This window comes from Sapajus apella, unplaced genomic scaffold (genome assembly GCF_009761245.1).
Source record: "Sapajus apella isolate SASKATOON/1434 unplaced genomic scaffold, GSC_monkey_1.0 scaffold4, whole genome shotgun sequence".
NCBI classification, from domain to species: Eukaryota; Metazoa; Chordata; class Mammalia; order Primates; family Cebidae; genus Sapajus; species Sapajus apella.
The window spans coordinates 843,921-868,696 of record NW_022436944.1 but is presented as its reverse complement, the minus strand read 5'-3'; the positions used below and the strand labels follow the sequence as shown (position 1 = coordinate 868,696).

Here is a 24,776-nt window from a genome sequence, read left to right as displayed (position 1 = left end):
TACAGGCACGCGCCACCATGCCCAGCTAATTTTTTTGTAGTTTTAGTAGAGACGGGGTTTCACCATGTTGACCAGGATGGTCTCGATCTCTTGACCTCGTGATCCACCCGCCTCGGCCTCCCAAAGTGCTGGGATTACAGGCGTGAGCCACCGCGCCCGGCTCTTTCTTTTGAGGCTAGGTCTCGCTCTGTTGCCCAGGCTGGAGTACAGTGTATGATCATAGTTCACTTGGACCTCGAACTCCTGGGCTCAAGGGATTCCCCCGTCTCAACCTCCTGAGGAGCAGGGACCACAGATGTGTGCCATCACACTCAGCTAATTTAATTTTTTCATAGAGACAGGGTCTTGCTATGTCACCCAGGCTGATCTCAAACTCCTGACCTCAAACAATCCTCCCACCTCAGCTTCCCAGAGCTCCGGAATTATGGGGTGAGCCACTGCACCTGGCCTGTTTTAATTTCTAATGCAGCAAATAATCCACACCGACATGACTCTCTGGCATTCTCAATAATGTTTAATAGCAGTTAAAAGGTCCTGAAACCAAAAGGTGTGAGAGCTGTTGTTCTAGAGCAGCTGAGTATCGAAAGTTCTTTCACAAAGCTGACTGCAAATAAGGAGGATCTGATGACCCATAGAACCAGGTGGTAAAAATACAGGCTGACAGAAGGGCTTTAGAAATGGAGGCAGAGCAGGATCAGAAAATCTGAGCTGGGGATTAGCACAAAAGGGAGGAGGGACTAATCTTTGATGGTCTCTGGCGTGTAGATGATTTACCTGCTCACTGTAAACTTGTGCCTGACAAATATAATTGCCTGGCAACCCCAGCGATTAGTTGTTTGAGACACAGATATGATTGTAGATCATGGCTGCATTTAATAATAATACCAATTACATTGCATCTGGCACGTACGGACACTGTCCAAATCCCTTGTGTCATCATTATTCGTAGTTGTCTTCTGGATTCATTTCACTAACAAAGAAACTGCAAACTCATAGTAAAGAGTGTGGGGCTTTGGCTTTAGGCAGCCCCGGATTAAATGCTGCCTAATGCTGCCTTCATCTGCGGTGTGAGACCTTCACCATTTCAAGCCTGCACTGCTGAAGGAAGCACCCGTGTCCTCGCTAAACACCCCACGGCTTTGGCTCTCACAGTGTGGTTTCCTTTACCACTTCCCACCCTTCAAGCCTGATTCTCCAGCTTTTCCAGTGAGTCTTGGGGCCACTCAAACTCTTAAATTCATGTTCTTTTTACAGCAATGAATGAGGGTTCCGATTTCTCCATGTCCTCGTGAACACTTGCTATTAACCATCTTTTTTAAATTATAGTCACGCACTCCATAATGACATTTTGGTCAGTGGTGGAACTCACATGTGATGGTGGTCCCATAAGATTCTAATGGAGCTGATAATTTCCTATGGGCTAATGATGTCATAGCCATAGTAATGTGGTAGTGTAATGCATTACTCACGTGTTTGTGGGGATGCTGGTGTAAACAAACCTATTGTGCTCCCAGTTGTATAAAAGTGTACCACAGGCCAAGCACCGTGGCTCATGCCTGTAGTCCCAGCACTTTGGGAGGTCGAGGTGGGCGGATCATCTGAGGTCAGGAGTTTGAGACTGCCCTGGCCAACATGCTGAAACCCCGTCTCTAGTAAAACTACAAAAATTAGCCAGGAGTGGTGGTGGGCACCTGTAACCCCAGTTACTCGGGAGACTGAGTCAGGCAGAATTGCTTGAACCCGGGAGACGGAGGTTGCAGTGAGTTGAGATAGCGCCACTGCACTCTCTAGCCTGGCCGACAGAGCGAGACCGTCTCAAAAAAAAAAAAAGTGTAATACATACAGTTACGTATAGTACATAATACTTGATAATTAATTACCATGTTTCTGGTTTATATATTTGCTATCCTGTACTTAGTATCATTGTTTTAGACTGTACCCTTGCTACTTACATATACTTTTTCTAACTGTAGAACAGCCTCAGGCAGGTCCTGCAGGGGATATTCTGGAAGAAGGCATTCTTATCATGGGAGATGACAGCTCCATGGGTGTTTTTGCCCCTGAAGACCTTCCAGTGGGACAGGACGTGGAAGACAGTGACACTGATGATCTGGGCCCTGGGTAGGCCTAGGCTAAAATGCATGTGTCTTTGTTTTTAACCAAACAAAACTTTAAAAGTTTAAACAATTAAAAATAAAAAGAGAAAAAAGCTTACAGAATAAGGATATAAAGAAAGAAAATATTTTTGTATAGTAGTACAAGTCTTTGTGTTTTAAGCTCAGTATTATTATGAGGGTCAAAAATGCTTAAAATTTTTTTAAGTTTATAAAATAAAAGCTACAGTAAGCTACGGTTAATTTATTATTGAACAAAGAAAAATAGTTCTTGGCCGGGCGCGGTGGCTCACGCCTGTAATCCCAGCACTTTGGGAGGCCGAGTTGGGCAGATCACAAGGTCAGAAGTTCAAGACCAGACTGGCCAACCTGGTGAAACTCCGTCTCTACTAAAAAATACAAAAATTAGCTGGGCATGGTGGCTCGTGCCTGTAATCCCAGCTACTTGGGAGGCTGATGTAGGAGAATTGCTTGAACTGGGACCCGGGAGGCAGAGATTGCAGTAAGCCAAGATTGCACCACTGCACTCCAGCCTGGGCTACAGAGCGAGACTCTATCTCAAAAAAAAAAAAAAAAAAAAAAAAAAAGAAAGAAAAATAGTTCTTTATAAATTTAACATAGCTGAAATATACAGTGTTTCTAACATCTACAGCAGTAGTGTACGGTGATGTCCTAGGCCTTCACATTCACTCACCACTCACTAACACCCACAGCGACTTCCAGTCCTGCAGCAGGCTCCATTCATGGGAAGTGCCCCTTACAGGTTTCCTATTTTTAATCCTTTTTTAAATTTTTTTTTTTTTTTTTGAGCCTGAGTCTCACTCTGTCGCCCAGGCTAGAGGACAGTGATGCAATCTCTGCTCACCATAACTTCCGCCTCCCAGATTCAAGCAATTCTGCCTCAGCCACAGTATCATGTGTCTCGATAGTTCAGTGTCAACTGTAGAGACAACAGGATTGCCTTAGGAACATATTCTAAACACTTTCCTTAGAGCCATCTTTTTTTTTTGAGATGGAGTTTTGCTCTGTCCCCCAGGCTAGAGTGCAGTGGCACGATCTCGGCTCACTGCAAACTCTGCCTCCCAGGTTCAAGCAATTCTCCTGTCTCAGCCTCCTGAGTAGCTGGGATCACAGGCGCCCACCACCATGCCGGGCTAATATTTGTATTTTCAGTAGAGACAAGGTTTCACTATGTTGGCCAGACTGGTCTTGAACTCCTGACCTTAGGCAATCTGCCCACCTCTGCCTCCCAAAGTGCTGGGATTACAGGGGTGAGCCACTGTGCCCGGCCATTTTACATAGAGTCTCCTATGCCTTGGTTTATAATGGCTTCATCACGTGTCTTGCAAAAAAAGCTAAGGCAAGATTGTGTACACTCTCTAGGTCAGTTTCCTATGGCTGCTGTAACAAATTTCTACATGTGGCTTAAAACAGCACAAATTTATAGTTCTTATAGTTCTGGAGGTCAGAAGTCTAAAATACAGCTCACAGGGCTAAAATCAAGGTGTCAGCCAGATCGGTTTCTGGAGGCTCTAGAGGAGCATCTGTTTCCTCTCCTTTTCCAGGTGCTAGAGGCTGCTGCCTCCTCTAGCTCATGGCCCCCACCTCCATCTTCAAAACCAGGACAAGCGTCAATCCCACCTCTGCTTCCATCCTCACCATCTCCTCAGACTTCCTGCCTCTCTCTTTCACTCATAAGGATTCTTGCAATTACAGTGACCCCATCTGCATAAGCCAGGATATCTCCCCATCTCAAGATTCTTGACTTTTTTTTTTTTTTTTTTTTTTGAGACGGAGTTTCGCTCTTGTTACCCAGGCTGGAGTGCAATGGCACGATCTCGGCTCACCGCAACCTCCGCCTCTCGGGTTCAGGCAATTCTCCTGCCTCAGCCTCCTGAGTAGCTGGGATTACAGGCATGTGCCACCATGCCCAGCTAATTTTTTGTATTTTTAGTAGAGACGGGGTTTCACCATGTTGACCAGGATGGTCTCGATCTCTTGACCTCGTGATCCACCCGCCTCGGCCTCCCACAGTGCTGGGATTACAGGCTTGAGCCACTGTGCCTGGCCGATTCTTGACTTTTTTACATCTGCACAAATCCTTTTGCTAGGTAAGGTAACATATTCATAGGTTCTGGGAATTCAGAAATAGACATCTTTGGGAGGAGAGGCATTATTCCGCCTCTGCCTCTTCATAGATTTTATTTTTCTTGCTGTCTTGTTTATTGTCACATTTAACCATTTCTAAAACTGGCATTCTTTCAATTAGTTATGCCTTCCTTATTTTCTCCCTTCCTTTATTCGACAACCATCTTCTGAGCACCTACTATGGGCTAAGTGCTATGCTAGGTACTGTAGGGATACAATTATGTATCCAGACTCTACCTCAAGGTATTTCCAGTTAGTAAATTTCCTTGATGGCCCTGTTACTGGTCTTAATTTAAATGAGTTAACCTTCAGGAAAGGCCATTGCCAATACTGCAGGTGCAAAAGGTAGTTACCACCTTCTACTGCTGGGGTCATTAAAACCCCAGCTGAGACAAGCCTCACACAGAGAAAGCTAACAACAAAGAGAGTGGTCCAAGATTTGAAGTCCTGGTTTTCACAAAGGATAGATAGGACTGACTTTCCCTAAGCGGGTGCTGATGCCGTGAAGACTGGTCATATCTTCACCCAAAGGCTCTCACTGTGGACCTCACCATCACCTCCAATCTGCACTCCTACAAGAAGAAGTGCAGTTTTCTGCAAAACAGTTGAGCCTTTTTTTTTTTTTTTTTTTGCAAATTTCCCATTGATCATTCTCAGGAAATGCTTGACAAAACACTTGGTCCCTAAAGAGTCTTATCGTTTAGAGGTACATGCTGAACTATTCACGGATGAAATAGTACGATGTCAGGGATTTGCTTCAGAACAAAACGTGTGGGAGGAAGTGGGTGGGGTATCGATGAAACAAGACTGGCCATGAGTTAATCATTGTTAAAGCTGGGTAATGGAACACAGAGGCTCTTTATACTATTCTAATTGTTTTTTTTTTCTTTGCATGTTTAAAATTTTCCTTAATTTAAAAAAGTTGGTTAGGTGTGGTGGCTCACACCTGTAATCCCAGCACTTTGGGAGGCTGAGGCAGCTGGATCACCTGAGGTCAGGAGTTTGAGACCAGCCTGGCCAACATGGTAAAACCCCATCTCTACTAAGAATACAAAAATTATCTAGGTGTGGTGGCTCATGCCTATAGAGCCAGCTACTTGGGAGGCTGAGGCACAAGAATCACTTGAACCTGGGAGACAGAGGTTGCAGTGAGCCGAGATCATGCCACTGTACTCAAGCCTGGGCAACAAAGACTCAGCCTAAAAAAAAAATAAAAAACGGGCCGGGCGCGGTGGCTCATGCCTGTAATCCCAGCACTTTGGGAGGCCGAGGCGGGTGGATCACGAAGTCAAGAGCTCGAGACCATCCTGGTCAACATGGTGAAACCCCGTCTCTACTAAAAAAAATACAAAAATTAGCTGGGCATGGTGGCGTGTGCCTGTAATCCCAGCTACTCAGGAGGCTGAGGCAGGAGAATTGCCTGAACCCAGGAGGCGGAGGTTGTGGTGAGCCGAGATCGCGCCATTGCACTCCAGCCTGGGTAACAAGAGCGAAACTCCGTCTCAAAAAAAAAAAAAATTAAAATAAATAAATAAATAAATAAATAAAAATAAAAATAAAAAATAAATTAAAAAATTTAAAATGTTGGGCCAGGCATGGTGGCTCACACCTGTAATCCAAGCACTTTGGAGGCCAAGGCGGGCAGATCACCTGAGCTTGGGAGTTCTAGACCAGCCTGACCAACATGGTGAAACCCCGTCTTTAAAAAATAAATAAATAAATAAATAATAAAATTTAAAATGTTAAGGACGAAAATTTTGTCACTACATTTTATGTTGTCACTACATTTCACCCATGTCATTGAAATAAACTTATCATTTGAATATATTTTACTGTCTAAATATTTGCCTAGATTTTAAAAATAAATAAGTGCAGGTGTATAAATATTTCACAAAGTAGTTATCTTCTACAACCACTTGCATCACAGCAGGGAAGAGAAAATGCTAGATATCTTGCCTGCGGCTAGCCTTATAACAATGATGGTACTGTCCTCAGAGAAGAAACACATAAAACTCTCAAACCTCATTCCAATAACTGGACTTAAAGGGTTAAACATACCATATGGGGAAAGATAGTTTAACTTGATTAAAAGATCACTGTGGCTTTTTATGATGGAAATGGTGAACCCATCTCCGAATTTTCATATATTAATTTCCAGGCAGCATATTAGCATTAGCTTGGGATCATCAAACTATGGTTTTCAGTCTCAGTACCAATCTGAGAAAAACAACTGAAATGGATAGAATTTTCTCTGGAGTTTCTTTGTCTGCATTTTCAGGACTGTGTAAGGGACAGACCACAAGCATTAGAACCAAAAATTGGACTTGACTTCCATCTCAGACCTCAGGCAGGTCCCATAACCTCTCCAAATCTGTTTCCTCATCTATAAAATAGAAAATAGCCGGGCGCAGTGGCTCACGCCTGTAATCCCAGCACTTTGGGAGGCCGAGGCGGGTGGATCACGAGGTCAAGAGATCGAGACCATCCTGGTCAACATGGTGAAACCCCGTCTCTACTAAAAATACAAAAAAATCCGCTGGGCATGGTGGCGCGTGCCTGTAATCCCAGCTACTCAGGAGGCTGAGGCAGGAGAATTGCCTGAACCCAGGAGGCGGAGGTTGCGGTGAGCCGAGATCACGCCATTGCACTCCAGCCTGGGTAATGAGAGCGAAACTCCATCTCAAAAAAAAAAAAAAAAAAAAAAAAAAAAAAAAAAAAAAAAAAAAAAAAGAAAATAATACCTACTTTGCAGGGATGCTGTGAGGGTTATGAGTGATATATGTAAAACGCCTCTCCCATCACAGACAATTAATGAGAACTTAGTGTGTTTACAATTGCATGTTCCTCTTTTCCCTTCCCTACATCTCCCATACAGCACTCAGCACACAGTAAGAGTGCAGAAACGTTTGCTGAATTAAATGAAACTATTTAGTTTCATTTAATTTTGTTTTACTATTAGATGGTAGATAGCTGGAGTTAGTGGGAAAAAGCGTCAAGACTATACCAGGCTTGGCCGGGCACGGTGGCTCATGTCTGTAATCTTCAAGAGAAGAAACACATGAAACTCTCAAACATCCTTCCAGTAACTGGACTTAAAGCGTTAAACATACCATATGGGGAAAGCTGGTTTAACTTGATTAAGAGATCACTGTGGCTCTTTATGATGGAAATGAACTGGCCTGACCCATCTCAGAATTTTCATGTATTAATTTCCAGGCAGCATATTTCCACACAGTGACTCACTTGAACCCAGGAGATGGAGACTGCAGTGAGCCGTGATCATGCCACTGCACTCCAGCCTGGGGAACAGAGCTAGACACTGTCTCAAAAAAAAAAGAAAAAAAAAAAAAAAGCCCAAGAGATTTGGGGGAAAGGGGAACATTTGAAAACAAAAGTTAGAGACCTCATCTCTCCAAAAAAAAAAAAAAAAAAAAAAAAGGTATTCCAAAATCCGCCCTTGGCAGATCACTTGTTCACTTGAGAGCTTCATCTCCCACTTCCTCTTCCTCACGTCTAATCAATTACCAAGTTCTATCTATTCAAGTTCCCAGGATTACTAGAATCTACTCACTTCCCTTAGATTCTGCTACTATCGCGTTAGTTCAAGACTTCATCTTCTCTCTCACCTGGCCTACAACGAAGGCTGGTCCCCTCATAGTCTGTTCTCGCCCCTCTACAGTCCTTTCTCTTCACCCATGGGCAATTACTGAATTCTTTGCAAGGCTAGTCCAGACTCTCAGTGTATAAATCATCCCCTGACATAACTAATTCCATCTTAGAAAAACCCTCCATTTTCTATTTCATAGGCAATTTGCTAACAAAGATCTTTTCCTGAATGAACACATTTTTAAAACGAACACAAGCACACTCATCCACTATCAGTTCTCACCAGAGGTCCCTGTGACTGTAAAAGAGCCAATTCCTTCAGCGGCTGGAAATTGCCATCTTCACTAACACCGTCTTGCCGTCACTTGTGATAAGAACACAGAATTTGCCACTGAAAGCTCTGCCACATCAAAGGCTCTTCCCTTCCAGAACGATGGACCACCAGCCCCAGACCAGGAGTCCTTTGTCTTCTTCACTCCCTTCGAACTGGTTCATTAACCCTTTCTCCTCTTTTTCCTCTTGATGTTAAATACTATGTTTGTTGCGGAATGTTCAATCTACGACATTTACATATTGATTAAGTATGCTAGTATGTATGGTTTGCGATAGTTACTGACTTATGGAGTGGCTTGAACTATGTGCTCTGACTACAGAGTGAATGGGAAGGACTAAGGAGAATTGCCTCTTTGGGAACTCCACCTAGCTCTGGGATTTTGTGATTGAAATAACATTAAAAAAAATGACTGACATTGTGGAGAGACACAAACGTGTGTGGACCTGGTTGTCTTTAATCTCGCACTGGTATGACACTCATGACACACAGGAGAGGCTGAGAGGCCCAGAACACTCCCCTTGTTCAAGGCTCTGCATGAAGAGGAGAAGGAAGAATTTATACGATATTTTATTTTATTGAGATGGAGTCTTGCTCTGTTGTCCAGGCTGGAGTACAATGGTGAGATCTTGGCTCACTGCAACCTCTGCCTCCTGGGTTCAAGTCTCCTGCCTCAGGCTCCCAAGTAGCTGGGACTACAGGCATGTGCCATCATGCCCAGCTAATTTGTGTATTTTTAGTAAAGTTGGGGTTTCACCATGTTGGCCAGGCTGGTCTTTAACTTATGACCTCAAGTGATCCACCAGCCTTGGCCTCCCAAAGTGCTGGGATTACAGGCCTGAGCCACTGTGCCCAGCCTAATTGTTCAATATTTTAAATGTTTAAATGACTGGCAAGTTGTAGGTGCTCAACAAATATTTGTTGAATGACTACAACAAATTAGCACTGTTGACACAAAAAAGGCAATGCAATATGTATGCTGTTTAATATTTGTAGATGTTTATTTAAAGATCTGAATTTGGCCGGGCGCGGTGGCTCAAGCCTGTAATCCCAGCACTTTGGGAGGCCGAGGTGGGTGGATCACGAGGTCAAGAGATTGAGACCATCCTGGTCAACATGGTGAAACCCCGTCTCTACTAAAAAAAAATACAAAAAATCAGCTGGGCATGGCGGTGCGTGCCTGTAATCCCAGCTACTCAGGAGGCTGAGGCAGGAGAATTGCCTGAACCGAGGAGGCGGAGGTTGCGGTGAGCCGAGATCGCGCCATTGCACTCCAGCCTGGGTAACAAGAGCGAAACTCCGTCTCAAAAAAAAAAAAAAAAAGATCTGAATTCATACTACACTGCAGACAGTTGCTTAGAAGCATACAAGTTTCAAGTTCTGTCACCCTGTGTATACTTTTTTTTTTTTTTTTGAGACGGAGTCTTGCTCTTGCCATCCAGGCTGGAGTGCAGTGGGCGTGATCGCAGCTCACTGCAACCTGCACCTCCCGGGTTCCAGCGATTCTCGTGCCTCAGTCTCTCGAGTAACTGAGATTACAGGCACGTGTCACTATGCCCAGGTAATTTTTATATTTGCAGTAGAAATGGGGTTTCATCATGTTGGCCAGGCTGGTCTCGGACTCCCAACCTCAGGTGATCTGCTCGCCTCAGCCTCCCAAAGTGGTGGGATTACAGGCAAGAGCCACCATGTCCGGCCACCCTGTGTATACCTGGAGACAACTACCAAGTCTAAGTTTGCAGAGGTAAGGGAGGACGCCGACCTCTGCAAGGTCCTTGAGCCAGTGGCTCCCTGCTGCTGGTGAGATAGGGACCTCCTAAGACAGGGGCTGGGTCCTCAAGACATGGCAGGAGTAAGGGGGTCGCACTAAGCCCCCAGCGGCTCCTGCACTGCGACCCCTGGGGCGTTCCTCTGCCACTCTCAACCCAGCCCCTCCCAGCCGGCTGGGGGCGGCAGTCTCCATGATATTTCTCTGTCCTGCCGGCAGGCGGCGCCCTCCAGCCCCTGTTTCGTCCGGCCGGACGGGGCGCGCGCGCTCAAAGGTTGCCGGACTCCGACGCCCGCATTTCCTGGTCGGGAGCCCGCTGAGCCACAGCGGGGTCGCCGCGGGGTCCCAAGGCAGTGCTTCCCGGCCCCTCCGGGGAGCGCGAGGGCGGAGCGGGGCGGGACCAGGTGGGCGTGCTGGGACCCCGCCCCTCCCTCGGGCCGTCACCTGGGCACCCGCGCTGCAGGTGCCTGGGCTTCGACCTTGCGGAGCCGGCGGCCATCGATCCTCAGGTGAGTGCGGGCGCGGGTGGAGGGCGCCCGGCGTGCTCGCCACCCGCGTCCCCGCCGCGGTTCAGGCAACGGTCCCCGCGCCGCTCGCGACCTGCCTGGCGGGGCGCGTCTGGGAGGGAAAGGAGTTTCCCTTGCAGGAACTCGGGGGCGGGGATTCTCTGCTGCCAAAACGATCCAGGAGTGGGGCGCGGACGCCCGAGCCGGCCCGCTTCGGGATGGGGGTTACCGCGGAGCCTTAGTAGCTGGGGTCTGTCGTGGGTTTGAGGGCAGGGGTCCGGGGAATGGGCGTGTCCCGCACCCAGACACTCGCTACCCTCTCTCCAGGGGAGACGGTTTTTAAACATGACAAACCCAGCGAGGTTATGGAAATGAGTGTATGCAACTTCGCTCCTTCCTGGCGCCCATAGGTGGACAGTCACACACACACGCGCGCACACTCGCGCGCGTGCACTCTTTGGGGCCGACTTTGCATCCCCGCGCCTGGCCTCCGGCGTTGGGGAGGGCGCCCCCGGGCGCGCCGGGCACTGGGATTAAGCCCCAGGGCTTTGCTGGGCTGTTTGTTTTCCGAGGTCGTTGCGTCCCGGTGGGTTCCTGGATGACCATCCTGGCTGGCTCAATATTTCCTCTAGATTACCTGCGACCACACCCAGGAACCCAGCGGCTGACGCTCCTTTTCCCACCCGCACAGGTGGCCTCGAGGCGGTGGCAGGGCCGCCCCCTGCAGTCCGGAGGCAAGCGCACTAACCCGGCCTCCGGAGGAAGGTTCAGCTGGGAGAAACCGCTCTCGCTTCGTGCTACACTTGGGCAAAATGATTCTGGTAAGGGGAAGTGTTGCTTAAATCCCAGAGATAACCCCCACCGCGAAGCATTGCCAAAGACACCGGAACGAGTGTTTAACTCTCAGGATTGTTATTGCTTCGAGTGAAATGGTTTCGTGTGTATGAATATAAACATATATGTATATATTAGACAAGCTCTTAGACCGGCACTTATTTGTGGTATCTCCAGAATAGAGTTATTATAGTTATTTGGGAATTGTTAGTGGGGATCAGCCTGGCTGCTATTGGAATTACAGGGAGGAGGACCTGTGTGCAGTTTCACAACGAATGGTAATGCAAGGTGTGGACCTTGGTTGGATACTGATTTGATGAAAGAATGTATTTTAAAACAGAGACGATGGCCGAGTGTGGTGGCTCACGCCTGTAATCCTAGCACTTTGGGAGGTCGAGGCGGGTGTTCGGGAGGCGGAGGGCAGGAGTTCCAGACCAGCCTGACCAACATGGTGAAACCCATGTGTACTAAAAATACAGAAATTAGCCGGGTGTGGTGGCGGAGGCCTGTAATCCCAGCTACTTGGGGAGGCTGAGGTAAGAGAATCGCTTGAACCCTGGAGGCGGAGGTTGCAATGAGCCGAGATCCGGCCACTGCACTCCAACCTGGGAGAAAGAGTGAGACTCTATCTCAAAATAAATAAGTAAAGGAAATTACTGATTATTGGATGGTATCAAGGATATTATAATAGTTCTGTTTAGTTACTTTTGGTAATGGTTCATGATTAAGCTTTTAACAACCCCTATAGAGACACAGACTGAAGTTGAAATACAGCTTTGGGCTTTGCTTCAGAATTATTCAGTTTTAGATGCTAACAGAGAAGTGAGGGGAACAAGATGAGGGGAGATTGTCCATGGATTGTTAATAGTTGAAGCAGGAGAGAACATGTGGCCACAGGGAGGGGAACATCACACCATGGGGCCTGTCAGAAAGAGGGGGCAAAGGGGAAGGAGAGCATTAGGACAAATACCTAATGCATGCGGGGCTTAAAACCTAGATAACGGGTTGATGGGTGCAGCAAACCACCATGGGACATGCACGCCTATGTAACAAACCTGCATGTTGTGCGCTCGTATCCCAGAACTTAAAGTAAAATAAAAATAGTTGAAGCTGGATGATGGGTACGGAAGTCCTTACACTATTGTTTCAGTATTTGTGTGTGTTTGGCATTTTCCTTTAAATGGAACACCACCACCTGTGGAGGTTTTTTGATAAGGTAGGTTTGGCACTGCAGCTGAGTCTAGATGCAAGATCTTCCACAGACGCTTGTTCTTTGTAAATTGGGTGTCAAGCCTGCTTCTCCAAACTCAGTTGTAAAAAGTTTTTCTCTCTCTACTGGAGGTGCCGATTTTTTTTGCTCAGAAGGCAGAGGATGTTTGCTGAGTGCGACAAAGCTGAGCGGATCAAGTTGATGCAGGTGGGTGCCAGGTCAGCTTTTTTTATACAAAGGCATTAGCCAGCCTGGTGGTTGATTGCCACCAGTCGGGTGGATTGTATAAAACGTGTTAGCAGTTTTTCCTAATTGCCCAAATCCTTTCCAAGTTACGCTCATCAAAAAATAGAGTTGAGAGTAGCGAACACATATGTCCGTATACACGTAGAATTTATGTACATTTCTGGAAGAGCTGACATGGTAAAAACAAAGCACAGGATGAGTGGAGAGCTGCTTATTGCTTGAGAGAGATCTTAGCAGAGTTGTGTTGCTTTTTTTATCTTTACCTCGTTTGCTTCAGGGATCATGACATGTAAATATTTAGCAAAGAACTGACCCCTGAAAGTTCTGCATGGTGTTAACACCCTTTTTTTTTTTTTTCAAGCACCATGTTTGACAGAGGGTAAGGAAGGAGTAATAGCTATATCTTCATCAGCCTTGCTCATCTTTTTCCTCCAGATTTAGCCTATAATTTCTACTCATTCTGTCATGCTTGATTAGTAATTTGGAAAAGTGGTGACTCTGAGAGGGCGCTACAGAGGTTAGTAGAGGGAGGAAGGGGAGGCATATTCCTGAAAGGCAATCCACATTTTTTCCTAGCTTCAGTATAACTGAATTTAATGCCTTTTGATTTAAAGATAAAACAAGTCAAACAAATGAAACCTGTGACAGTTAAAAGTTGAAGTGTTCAATGAATCTCCTCAGCCTAGGCCTTGCTCTTGATTCATGTTTTAAGACCTGAATCTTAAAATATCTTTACATCCTTTAGATTCACTAATCTAAATGCTGAAGTGTGTCCTAATTTCACTGCTGTGATGGGAAAATAATGAGACAACCAACAAAAATCCCCTTATATTGTGGGGAAATCTGACGGTGAATTCATGGTGGTACTTAAATGAAGTAGAGTTGTTTGGTTTGTGGTTCTGTTTTCTTGGTATGAATAAAAAGTATGCAGCTGTTATGTAACTGTATTTTATACCTCAGTTTCCTCTCTGGTCCCCTAAAACAAGAGCATGGAAGGAGAAAAACTTGCCAGGCCCTTTAGTGACCAGCAGTGACCTCCTGTGTACTCTCCTCTGTAGGAGGGTGGTAGATTTGGACTCTGGAGAGTTGATTGCTAATAGCCATTTTAAGGACATACCACAAATGTGGCACCATTTCGGCCTGCGTTACATTATTAAGGGTATAAACACATTAGAAGAGCTAATTGCTCCTTTGTTGGGCTAGAAATGATAGGAAAGGGTGTTGGCAATCAAGACGATGGTTATTCTTCTAAATTCGTAAGCACTTTGCTTTCATCTACGTCACCTCATCCCATCCTGTGAGGCAGAGAGTGGTGATAGAGGATAATTTTGGTTTTTAATAGATGGAAACACTGAAACATAAGGAAGTCAGCCTGGGCAACATAGTGAGACCTTGACTCCAGAAAAAATAAAAATAAAAATAATTAGCTGGGTATGGTGGCACATGCCTGTAGTCTCAACTTCTCAGGAGGTTGAGGTGGGAGGATCCCTTGAGCCTGGGAGGTCTAGGCTGAATGAGCCATGATCACACCATTGTACTCCAGCCTGGGTGACGGAGCAAGATACTGCCTCAAAGAAAAAAAAAAAAAAAAAAAAGAAATCTAAAGACTGCTTTAAATCACTTCTTTAGGGAGATAGGGAAGGAAATGTATCATTTATCAAGAGTTCATTGGCCAAAAAAAAGTTCATGGGCTGGGTGTGGTGGCTCGCATCTGTAATCCCAGCACTTTGGGAGGCTGAGAGGAGGGAGGTTTGCCTGAGGCCAAGAGTTCAAGACCAGCCTGGGCAACATAGCGAGACTCCCCCATCTCTACAAAAAAGAAAATACTACTAATAAAATTGGCCAGTGGGGTGGATTGGCTTGAGCGAAGCAGCTCCAGGCTGTAGTGAGCTATGATTGCACCACTGCACTCCAGCCTGGACAACAGGACAAGACTCTGTCTCTTAGGAAAAAAGAGTTCATGGTAGTCTTCACATACGTTTTTGTTTTTGGTTTGGTTTTGTTTTGAGACAGTTTTTTGCTCTGTTGCCCAGGCTGGAGTGCAGTGGTGTGATCTCGGCTCACTGCAACCTTTGCCTCCTGGGTTCAATTGCTTCTCCTGCCTCAGCCTCCCCAGTAGCTGGGATTACAGATGCCTGCTACCATGCCTGGCTAATTTTTGTATTTTTGGTAGAGATGAGGTTTCACCATGTTGGCCAGGCTGATCTCCCCCTCTTGACCTCAGGGGATCCCACCTACCCTGGCCTCCCGAAATGCTGGGATTACAGGTGTGAGCCACTGTGCCTGGCCCACAAAGGTTTTTAATTCTGACAAATGTCTTTAGGGTTGGGTATTAACAGCTCATTTTGCAGGTGGAAGTTGTAGTAGAGGTTTATAGTCTCTGCCTGAGGTCTTACAGCTGGTAAAAGTAGGGCTGAGATTCAAACTCGGCTCTGTCAGATTTGACAGTCTGCATTATTTCTGGCAATTTCACACTCTTTTAGCAGGAAGCAGAGCAACACGCCCAATAGTTGCGTAGTCTAGGCAAACTGTCTCCTTACCGCACCCTTCTGTCCTGGTGACGGACAGGGGACATGGGTCACACCCAACCAATAGATGTTGTCGGACCAGCATACAGTTTAAAACATTGAGTCAGTGTTGAAAATTGGGGAATTTCAAATATTCTGCCCTAACGATTCCCAAAGGGAGTGCTAGAGCAGCTGCCTCTTTAGGGAAGGGTGGTACCTTCTAGTCCCATCAACCCCCAGCAATCCCTAAAGTAGTCCCCAGCCCTGAGATTGCATGTCTTTTTTTTTTTTTTTTTTTTAAGGTAAGAGATCTTTCTCTGTGTCTCTACCCCAAATGGAATAACAGAAGATAGGTGGAGAGGCTCTTGTTGCAAGAAAAGTGGGAACATACTCCTTTGAGGAAATGAAAGGAGTAACAAGCCACATTGTCACTGTTTCCCACGCTGCCTATTTTTCTCACTTACCCGGAACATAAGAGTTGGCTACCCGCCGCAGTTTGACAGGGATGGAGTAGGTGTGGGCAGGCCTCAGGAGGGAAAAGGAGTGCCTCCAGAATCCCACGCCATTAGGTCTTTGTGAGTAGGCAGGTGGGGCTCGTGCACCTTGTGGGTTTTCCAGGGTATCCTGCAGGGATGGGGCACCAAGAAGCCCTTGAACCTCCCTCCTTTAAGCACCCTGACTCTGGGACCCGTGTGGATCCTGAGGTTATGCGTCAGCTTTCTGTAGCTGCTCTGAGCTGGACCCCAGCCACTCTGAGGGGTTCCTACGACTTGCAAAGGGTCCCTCTCCCCTGTCCTTCTCTGCCCACCACTCTCTGGCTGATGACAAGTTAACTCCTACACACTGCTGAGCACTCCTCCCCCCACGCGCTGCAGAAAGCTTTGCAGGGATGAGGAGCTGAGGTGCCTGCATAGTCCAGCCTTCAGGGGGTTTCTGTGATGCAATTCTCAGGGTGGCTTAGTTTCCTTGCCTTGAAACTTTCAGTTAAGGGTCATGGGACAGATGGTCTCGCCTCTGTCAATAGCTGGAGTTTCATGACAGTTGAAGTTTCTCTTTAGATTTCTCCTTCCTTCCCGTGAGTTCCGCATTTTCTTCCCCTGTGTGTGTGCTGTGTATGAGAATGAGAAGAGCAAACACCACAAATGTGAACCTTGTGGAGTGGTTTTGAGGACATGTCAGGTGCTGTTGTGGGCCTTTGTCACTCGAGTGGTCAGTCTAGGTGTGTATGTGAAGGGACAGCACATAAACAAGGGCTCTGAGTGAAACACCTTGTTTTGTTCGAAAGAAGTGAGTTCAGAGGCTGACATGCTTATGTTTTGTGAATGCCGGACCAGCTCCTTGATGGGATCCTTTCTGGAGAATTCTGGAAGTCAGGTTTGTGGGTGTGTGTTCCCTCGGGTGATGATTATCCCCTTGTCAAGGAAGAGCTGGTTGACTGATTATTAGCCAGAGCAAACAGGGTGAGGCAGGGCAGGGCAGTCTTGAGTGTAGACTCAGATGGATCACGGGGTTTCATTTCTGGAACTCCTGACCTCGTGATCCACCCGCCTCGGCCTCCCAAAGTGCTGGCATTACAGGCGTGAGCCACTGTGCCTGGCCTTGACTTATTTGTAAAACCTCTTTGTACCTCAGTTTCCTCTGCGCAAGATAGAAGTAATAATAATACATCACAGGGCTGTGACAATTCGATGGCACGTCAGGTGCTTGTAACGGTGCCTGGCATGGAGTGGGATGTATTGTGAGTTCGCTATTGTTGTTGCTGTTGTTAGAGCCTTGCTTCCTTTACCTTCGCTTTTCCTGGGGGAATCTCCCCCACACGATGTTAGAAGAAAGACCACAGGGAAGAAATGCCTCCCAGCTCTGACCTCTATTGTTGGAGTGAGACATGGTCTGCCCATCAGGGTTGCCACGTGGCCTCAGGGAAATGTTCTCCATGACAAATGCTAACAGGGTGTTTGATGCAGCAGCAGCTTTGGAACTGATGAGACCCGGGCCACAGCTTGTGACGTTGAGCCAGGGCTTTGGCTTTGTTGTTTGGGGATTAAAATCTCTGCTGACTGTGGAAAGGAGCTGGAATCTCCTAGCATTCGTGTGGACACAAACTCCACCCCCTTATGAGAGAGCAGACTAGTGTTAGCTGGGGCACAGGAGTCCCAGCCTCAGCTATGCCACCGCCTGGCAGGGGTTTAAGGCTAGGTCTTCTGGGCAGCCAGTGCCTCTTCTGTCACCTGGGGATAAGCACATCTAATAGGAACGTTGTGAGGGGCTAACAACCTTTTATGAAATCCTGACACAGATACATCGAAGTACAATGTCTGACTTTCCCCTTAGTAGTAAAATCCCAGAACAGATACATTGAGAGGCTTTTTAACTTGGAAAAGTAAGATACATGCTGTTAACGCTTATTTAATATTTTATAGCTCTTAAAGGGGCTGTCTGTGGTTTGATCTTTAAACTAGCAATGCAGGTTTCTGTGTGTTTATACTTGCTTCGATTCCCTCTTGGCTGCCTGTCAGGAGAGGTACAGAAGTGAACCCAGGTTCAGGCCAGAAATGAGAACACGGAATGGCCTTCATTTTCCTTCCTCAGAGAGGTAACATGAGTTCTCATTCTTTATGCCCTTAAGTAATTCTGAGGAGGGAGTAAAATGGGAGATTGATAGCTAAGGTGTTCCTGGGAAATAAAGCATCCATGGTGTCCAGAGAAGCCAAACGGAGGGCCGGTGATCCGCTCCAAGCAACAGAGCAGAGGTCTCCCTGCTGACAGCTCCTGCCCAGTCCCCTTCAGCGAGGGGAGCGGGAGGAAGAGAGGCAGTAGGCTTTGGATTCTCCCTCCTGCCCCAGGTGCAGACCCAAAGCCTCAGAGCCCAGCCTAGTTTTACCTGACCCTTCGCCCTTCCCCTGCACTTTCAGCCAGGCGTTGCAGTGAGAAGTCTATACTTGCCACAGCCTCGCCACCTCCCCAGCTGGGCCCAAACCTTCTCTCTCCTGCACAAGCCCCGCAAGGTTTTCTCCTCTTTCCATGGCCCCTGCCACTTTCCGTTGCTGCCCTTGCCTCCTGATCCTGCCTGCCTTCAACTTTACTGTATTCTGGAAGGTTTAAAGGGAAAAGTCTGGGCCGGGCATTCTGGAAGGTTTAAAGGGAAAAGTCTGGGCCGGGCGCGGTGGCTCAAGCCTGTAATCCCAGCACTTTGGGAGGCCGAGGCGGGTGGATCACGAGGTCAAGAGATCGAGACCATCCTGGTCAACATGGTGAAACCCCATCTCTACTAAAAATACAAAAAATTAGCTGGGCATGGTGGCGCGTGCCTGTAGTCCCAGCTGCTCAGGAGGCTGAGGCAGGAGAATTGCCTGAACCCAGGAGGCGGAGGTTGCGGTGAGCCGAGATCGCGCCATTGCACTCAAGCCTGGGAAAAAAAAGGAAACCTCCGTCTCAAAAAAAAAAAAAAAAAAAAAGGGAAAAGTCTTTTATGACCCACCATCCAAGGATCTGAAGGCATTACTTAGGATTTGGTATGTTTCCTTTTTTTTTTTTTTTTTTTATAAACTTAAAAAATTTTAACATTTTATAAACAATTCATTTTATGTTAGAATTTTAACATAGTTTCTATACTTTTATTAAAAATTATCATTGCGACCATATCAAAAAGACACCCACATGCATATGTTTATCATAGCACAATTCAGAATTGCAAAGAGATGGAATCAACCTAAGTGCCATCAACCAATGAGTGGATAAAGACAATGTGATATATATACACACACACACTGTAGAATACTTTTCTTTTGTAAAAAAAACAAAATAGTATCTTTTGCAGCAACCTGGATGAAACTGAAGGCTATTATTATTTTTTTCTGGGACAGGGTCTTGCTCAGTCACCTAGGCTGGAGTGCAGTGGCACAGTCTTGGCTCACTGTAACCTCCGACTCCTGGGCTCAAGTGATTCTCCTGCCTCAGCCACCCGAGTAACTGGGATTACAGGCACCCACCATCATGCCCGGGTAATTTTTGTATTTTTTTAGAGACAGGGTTTCACCATGTTGGCCAGGCTGATCTCAAACTCCTGACCTGAGGTGATCCACCCACCTCGGCCTCCCAAAGTGCTGAGATTACAGGTGTGAATCACCACGCCCCTGAAGGCTATTATTCTAAGTGAAGTAACTCAGGAATTGAAAACCAAATGCCGTATGTTCTCACTTGTAAGTAAGTGGAAGCTAAGCTATGGGTACGCAAAGGCATACGGAGTGATATAGTGGACTGTGGAGACTCAAGGCGGGGACGGGAGCAGGATGAGGGATGAAAAATGACCTATCAGGTACAATGTACACTACCTGGGTGATGAGTACTCTAAAATCCTAGACTTTATCACTATACAATTCACCCATGTAACCAAAACCTACTTGTACACCTCAAGCTATTGAAATTTAAAAATAAAATTTAAAAATAAAAAAAAAATATAAAGACATTGTATCCCCCTATGTCTTTATAAATATTATTGTTAATGACTGCATGCTATTTTAGTCTTTTTTAGCCATTCTCTTAAAATATTAGAGAACTAAGTCGTTGCTCCTTTTTTGATGTTTTACATGATTCCAAGTTGAATGCACATAAACCCATTTCACATGATTTGAGATGGATTCCTGTAAGAACAATTACTGAGTCAAAGGTTTTACACATTGGAAATTTTTCCTTCTTATCATAAAAGCAACAAATTTGCATTGCGGAGGATATAGGACAGTGTAAAAAGTAAACATGTACCTCTGTTCTCACCAACCAGAGACAGTCGCTGTTCGTGCTGCCGGGTTCTTTCCTCTTCAGGCTTGCTCCATGTGTGGGCTGTGGGCTAGCAGCATGGCATCGCCCGGGAGCTCGTTAGAAATGCAGAATCCCAGGCTCGTCCCAGACATATTCAATCGGAATCTGTCTTTTAACAAGATCCATATTCAAGTTTCAGAAGTATTAGTCCCGAGGGCCACCACCTTACCAGTCACAGTAGGCTGGCATTACTCACCTCTGATCTGTGATTATACATACATTTTTCCTATTTCCCTGATATTTGGATGTACCACTGTGTCTACCACTGGTTTGCAGCCCCTATCTCCCTTAATGTAAGACTGAGGACAAGAGCAGGCTCCCCTCAGGAACACCGATTCAGGGGTCGGCAGGATCCCATCTCTCCCTCCTGTGAGAAGCCCTGCTACACACAGCTTTATCTTGCTCCTGTCCTTTAACAGAATATCGTCAGCATTTTTTTTGTTACTTAGTTTTTCTCTCAAGCTGATCTTTCATGGCTGCAGGTGGTAGTCCACCTTATGACTGTATCATAATTCATTCAACTCATTCCCTATTGTTGAGACATTAAGTTGTTTTGATTCTTCTGGGGACGGGAGTTCTGTGCGCTATTTTAAGTATGCCGAAGCAAGCTGCTTACGCAGTAATTATTTCCTTCAACCCAGATTATTTTCTTATGATAAATTACCAGAGTGCAGACCCTGGGCCAAAAGGCAGGAACGTTTTAAACCCTCCTTAACATGCCCCAGGAGTATAGGAAGTGCCTTGACGTTGTACCCTCCCAGACACTGGGTAGTGTGGGCTGTAGACAAACTCCAAGGAGCAGGGTCATGCCTCATTCACGTCATACCTCCAGGCCTGGTGAGGGGCACTCTAAGGGGACCTGGGGCAATGGAAAGGAAGTGATGGAAGGATGGGCAAGCTGCCTGAGGTGGCGGCGCTCCTTTCCTCCTGGCCTGAGTCCTGAGTCATGGTAGATGTCACTGACCAGGAAGCAGCGTTCCTCAGGTTTAGCTTTTCCTCCCAGCACCGATCTTCCTGTGGCTCAGGAGCCAGAGCGGATTGTGGAGGCCTGAAATGGCCACTTGGTGAGTCTGGAACCGGCCGGACCTGATTGCTACCAAACTTGTTTTTGCTTCACAAGTCTGAGACTGTTAGGTTCTTTAAGACTTACTTCCACTCGCCAGCAGCCCAGGAACCCGATATTAAGTAAACTTTATTCTGAAAGGTACACTCAGAATATCGCTTTTTTTTTTTTTTTTTTTTTGAGACAGAATTTCATTCTTGTTGACCACACTGGAGTGCAATGGTGGATTCTTGGCTCACTGCAACCTCCACCTCCAAATTTTTATAAAAATACAAAAAATTAGCCAGGTGTGGTGGTGGGCGCCTGTAATCCCAGCTACTCAGGAGGCCAAGGCAGGAGAAGAATTATCCTGCTAACCCCGTCTCTACTAAAAATACAAAAAATGAGCACCACACCTGGCTAATTTTTTGTATTTTTAGTAGAGACGGGGTTTCACCATGTTGACCTGGCTGGTCTCGAACTCCTGACCTCAGGCAATCCACCCGCCTCAGCCTCTTAAAGTGCTGGGATTACAGGTGTGAGCTACCACACTCAGTTGACGATAACATTTTTAAAAATTGAAACATCAGTGTTGTATATGTGATTGAGTCACAATTGGAACTTTGATGCCTAGAATAAATTTTTCACCCTCCATAAAAATTTTTGGAGTAAATAAGTGAATTAATATACAATGAGTTTGATTCTGTTTCATTATTTACATATATTAAATGTATTTTTGTTTGTATCATGACATAATTAAACACTTAAAAATGAGTATCAAATCATTAGTCACCCATTTATATTAACTATTTGACATGGACAACAGAAACACACACCTGTACCTCCTGAAAATTCGTGGGATTAATTGATGCTGATTTGTCTAGTAGTATATCTTTTGGGGGGCATTTTAAAATATTTAAACATTTGTTGAGGTACATACAGTAAAATGCACAGATTTTAAGTGTTTACTTTTGAGAAATATATGGTATACAGCAGAAAAACAGAAGTGGCTGCTCTTGTTCAATATAATGCTTTTGAGATTTATATGGTGTGATTCCGTAGTTCTTTATTGGTAAATAATATTACATCTTTGAATATGCTATAGTTTAGCCATTCTCCTTTGATGATCATTTGGGATCATTTGTGTTATTTCCAGTTTTGCGCTATTGTGAATAAAGCTGCCATAGCTGGGCATGGCAGCTCACGCCTGTAATAGCAGGACTTTGGTAAATCAAGGTGGGAGGATCACTTGAGCCCTGGATTTCGAGACAAGCCTGGGCAACACAGCATGACTCTATCTCTTAAAAAAATTATTAGCCGGGTATTGTGGCAAGCACCTGTAATTCCAGCTGCCTGGGAGGCTGAGGCATGAGAATCACATGAACCAGGGAGGCAGAGGTTGCAGGAAGCCAAGACGCCGCCATTGCACTTTAGCCTGGGCGACAGGGTGAGATCCTGTCTCAAGAAAAAAAAAAAAAAAAAAGCTGCTGTGACATTCTTATACAAGTCTTTTTAAAAAAAGTTTTATTGAGGTGTAATTTATATGCCATAAAACCTACTCATTGTGTACAATTCTATGATTTTTAGTAATTTATAGATTTGTAGAGCCATCACCACAATCCAGTTTTAGACTTTCTGTCACCCCTAAATTTCTCTCTGCCAGTATGTGATCAGTTCCCACCACTAGCCCTAGATATCCGTTGAACTTCTGTCTCTTGCCTTGTCTGGGTAATTTCAAATAAGAGGAATCTTGGGATATGTAGTTTTTTGTGTCAGGCATCTCTCACTTAGCACAGCATTTTTGAGGTTCATCCATGTTGCAGCATGTGTCAGTGGCTTGTTCATTTGTGTTGCTGAATAGCATACAGTTTTATAAATGTACTACATATTATTTATCCATTTGCCACTTGATGAACATTTGAATTGTTCCCAGGTCTTGGCTGTTAAGGAATAATGTTGCTATGAACAAGATAATGTTGTTATCTGCAAGTGTTAATACGGACCTTATTTTTATTTCAGTTGAGTAGATTTGTAGTATAATTGCAGAGTCATATGGTAAGTTTATGTTTCTTTTTAAGAAACTGCCAAACCATTTTTCAAAAGCGGCTGTACAATGTTAGAGTCCCACTAACAGTGTATGAGGGTTCTCTACATTCCTGCCAACATTTGACATTGTTAGTCGTTCTTTTTTTTTTTTTTTTTTTTTTGAGACGGAGTTTCGCTCTTGTTACCCAGGCTAGAGTGCAATGGCTTGATCTTGGCTCACCGCAACCTCCGTCTCCTGGGTTCAAGCAATTCTCCTGCCTCAGCCTCCCAAGTAGCGGGGACTACAGGTGCACGCCACCATGCCCAGCTAATTTTTGTATTTTTAGTAGAGATGAGGTTTCACCTTGTTGACCAGGATGGTCTCGATCTTTTGACCTCGTGATCCACCCGCCTCGGCCTCCCAAAGTACTGGGATTATAGGCGTGAGCCACCATGCCCAGCCTTTTTTTTTTCCTTTTTTTTTTTTTTTTAAGACGGGGTTTCACCACGTTGGTCAGGCTGCTCTTGAACTCCCGACCTCAGGTGATCCGCCTGCCTCTCCAAAGTGCTTGGATTATATGCATGAGCCACTATGCCCGGCCTGTTAGTCATTCTTAAAATAATCCAAAGGATATGTAATGGTGTCTCATTGCAGTTTTTTTTTTTTTTTTTTTTTTTGAGACGGAGTTTCACTCTTGTTACCCAGGCTGGAGTGCAATGGCGTGATCTCGGCTCACCGCAACCTCCGCCTCCTGGGTTCAGGCAATTCTCCTGCTTCAGCCTCCTGAGTAGCTGGGATTACAGGCACGTGCCACCATGCCCAGCTAATTTTTTGTAGTTTTAGTAGAGACGGGGTTTCGCCTTGTTGACCAGGATGGTCTTGATCTCTTGACCTCGTGATCCACCCGCCTCGGCCTCCCAAAGTGCTGGGATTACAGGCGTGAGCCACCGCGCCCGGCCCTCACTGCAGTTTTAATTTGCATTTTCCCTATGACTAATGATGTTGAATTCCTTTTCATGTGATTATTAGTTACTTATATATCTTCTTTTGTATTGGATATTTGATCTATATCCATATAGATATATATCATCTTTGATGAAATGTCTAATTACATTTTTTGCCCCATTTGTAAATGGGGTTCTCACCATCCTCTTCCTGAGGTTTAAGAATTTTAAGATATATTTCTGGATGCAAATTCTTTATAAAATATGTGGTTTGGGGCCGGGTGCAGTGGCTCATGCCTGTAATCCCAGCACTTTGGAGGCTGAGGCGGGTGGATCACCTGAGATCAGAGTTCGGGATCAGCCTGCCCAACATGGTGAAACCCCGTCTCTACTAAAAATACAAAAATTAGCTGGGCGTGATGTAATCCCAGCTACTCCGGAGGCTGAGGCAGGAAAATTGCTTGAACGTGGGAGGCGGAGGTTACAGTGAGCCAGGATTGTACCACTGTACTCCAGCTTGGGCTACAGAGTGAAACTCTATCTCAAAAAATAAAAAACAAACATATAGTTTGAAAATATTTTCCCCAAACCCATGACTTTTTCCCTAATGGCGCTTTTTAAAGGAAAAAAGAAGTTTTAAATTTTGGTGAAGCCTAAGTTGTTGATTTCTTTTATGGTT

The 24,776-nt window shown here is 45.5% G+C and overlaps 1 protein-coding gene across 6 annotated transcripts in view; it reads left to right on the top strand.

The window, feature by feature from the left end:
• The first annotated feature begins 9,967 nt into the window (after positions 1-9,967).
• GPR160 (G protein-coupled receptor 160) overlaps positions 9,968-24,776 on the top strand; it is a 48,662-nt gene continuing 33,853 nt past the window's right edge. Inside the window, exons 1-2 of one of the 6 annotated variants that reach the window (XM_032260770.1) lie at positions 10,222-10,476; positions 11,165-11,294. Coding sequence is in view for 3 of the 6 variants with exons in the window: in XM_032260814.1 (XP_032116705.1) it covers positions 10,853-11,294 (442 nt within the window). In the remaining 3 variants the exon portion in view is untranslated. Of the gene's footprint in view, positions 10,477-10,499; positions 11,295-24,776 lie in introns of those variants that run through there. The other 5 variants (XM_032260819.1, XM_032260784.1, XM_032260814.1 and 2 more) reach the window with 5 other exon arrangements.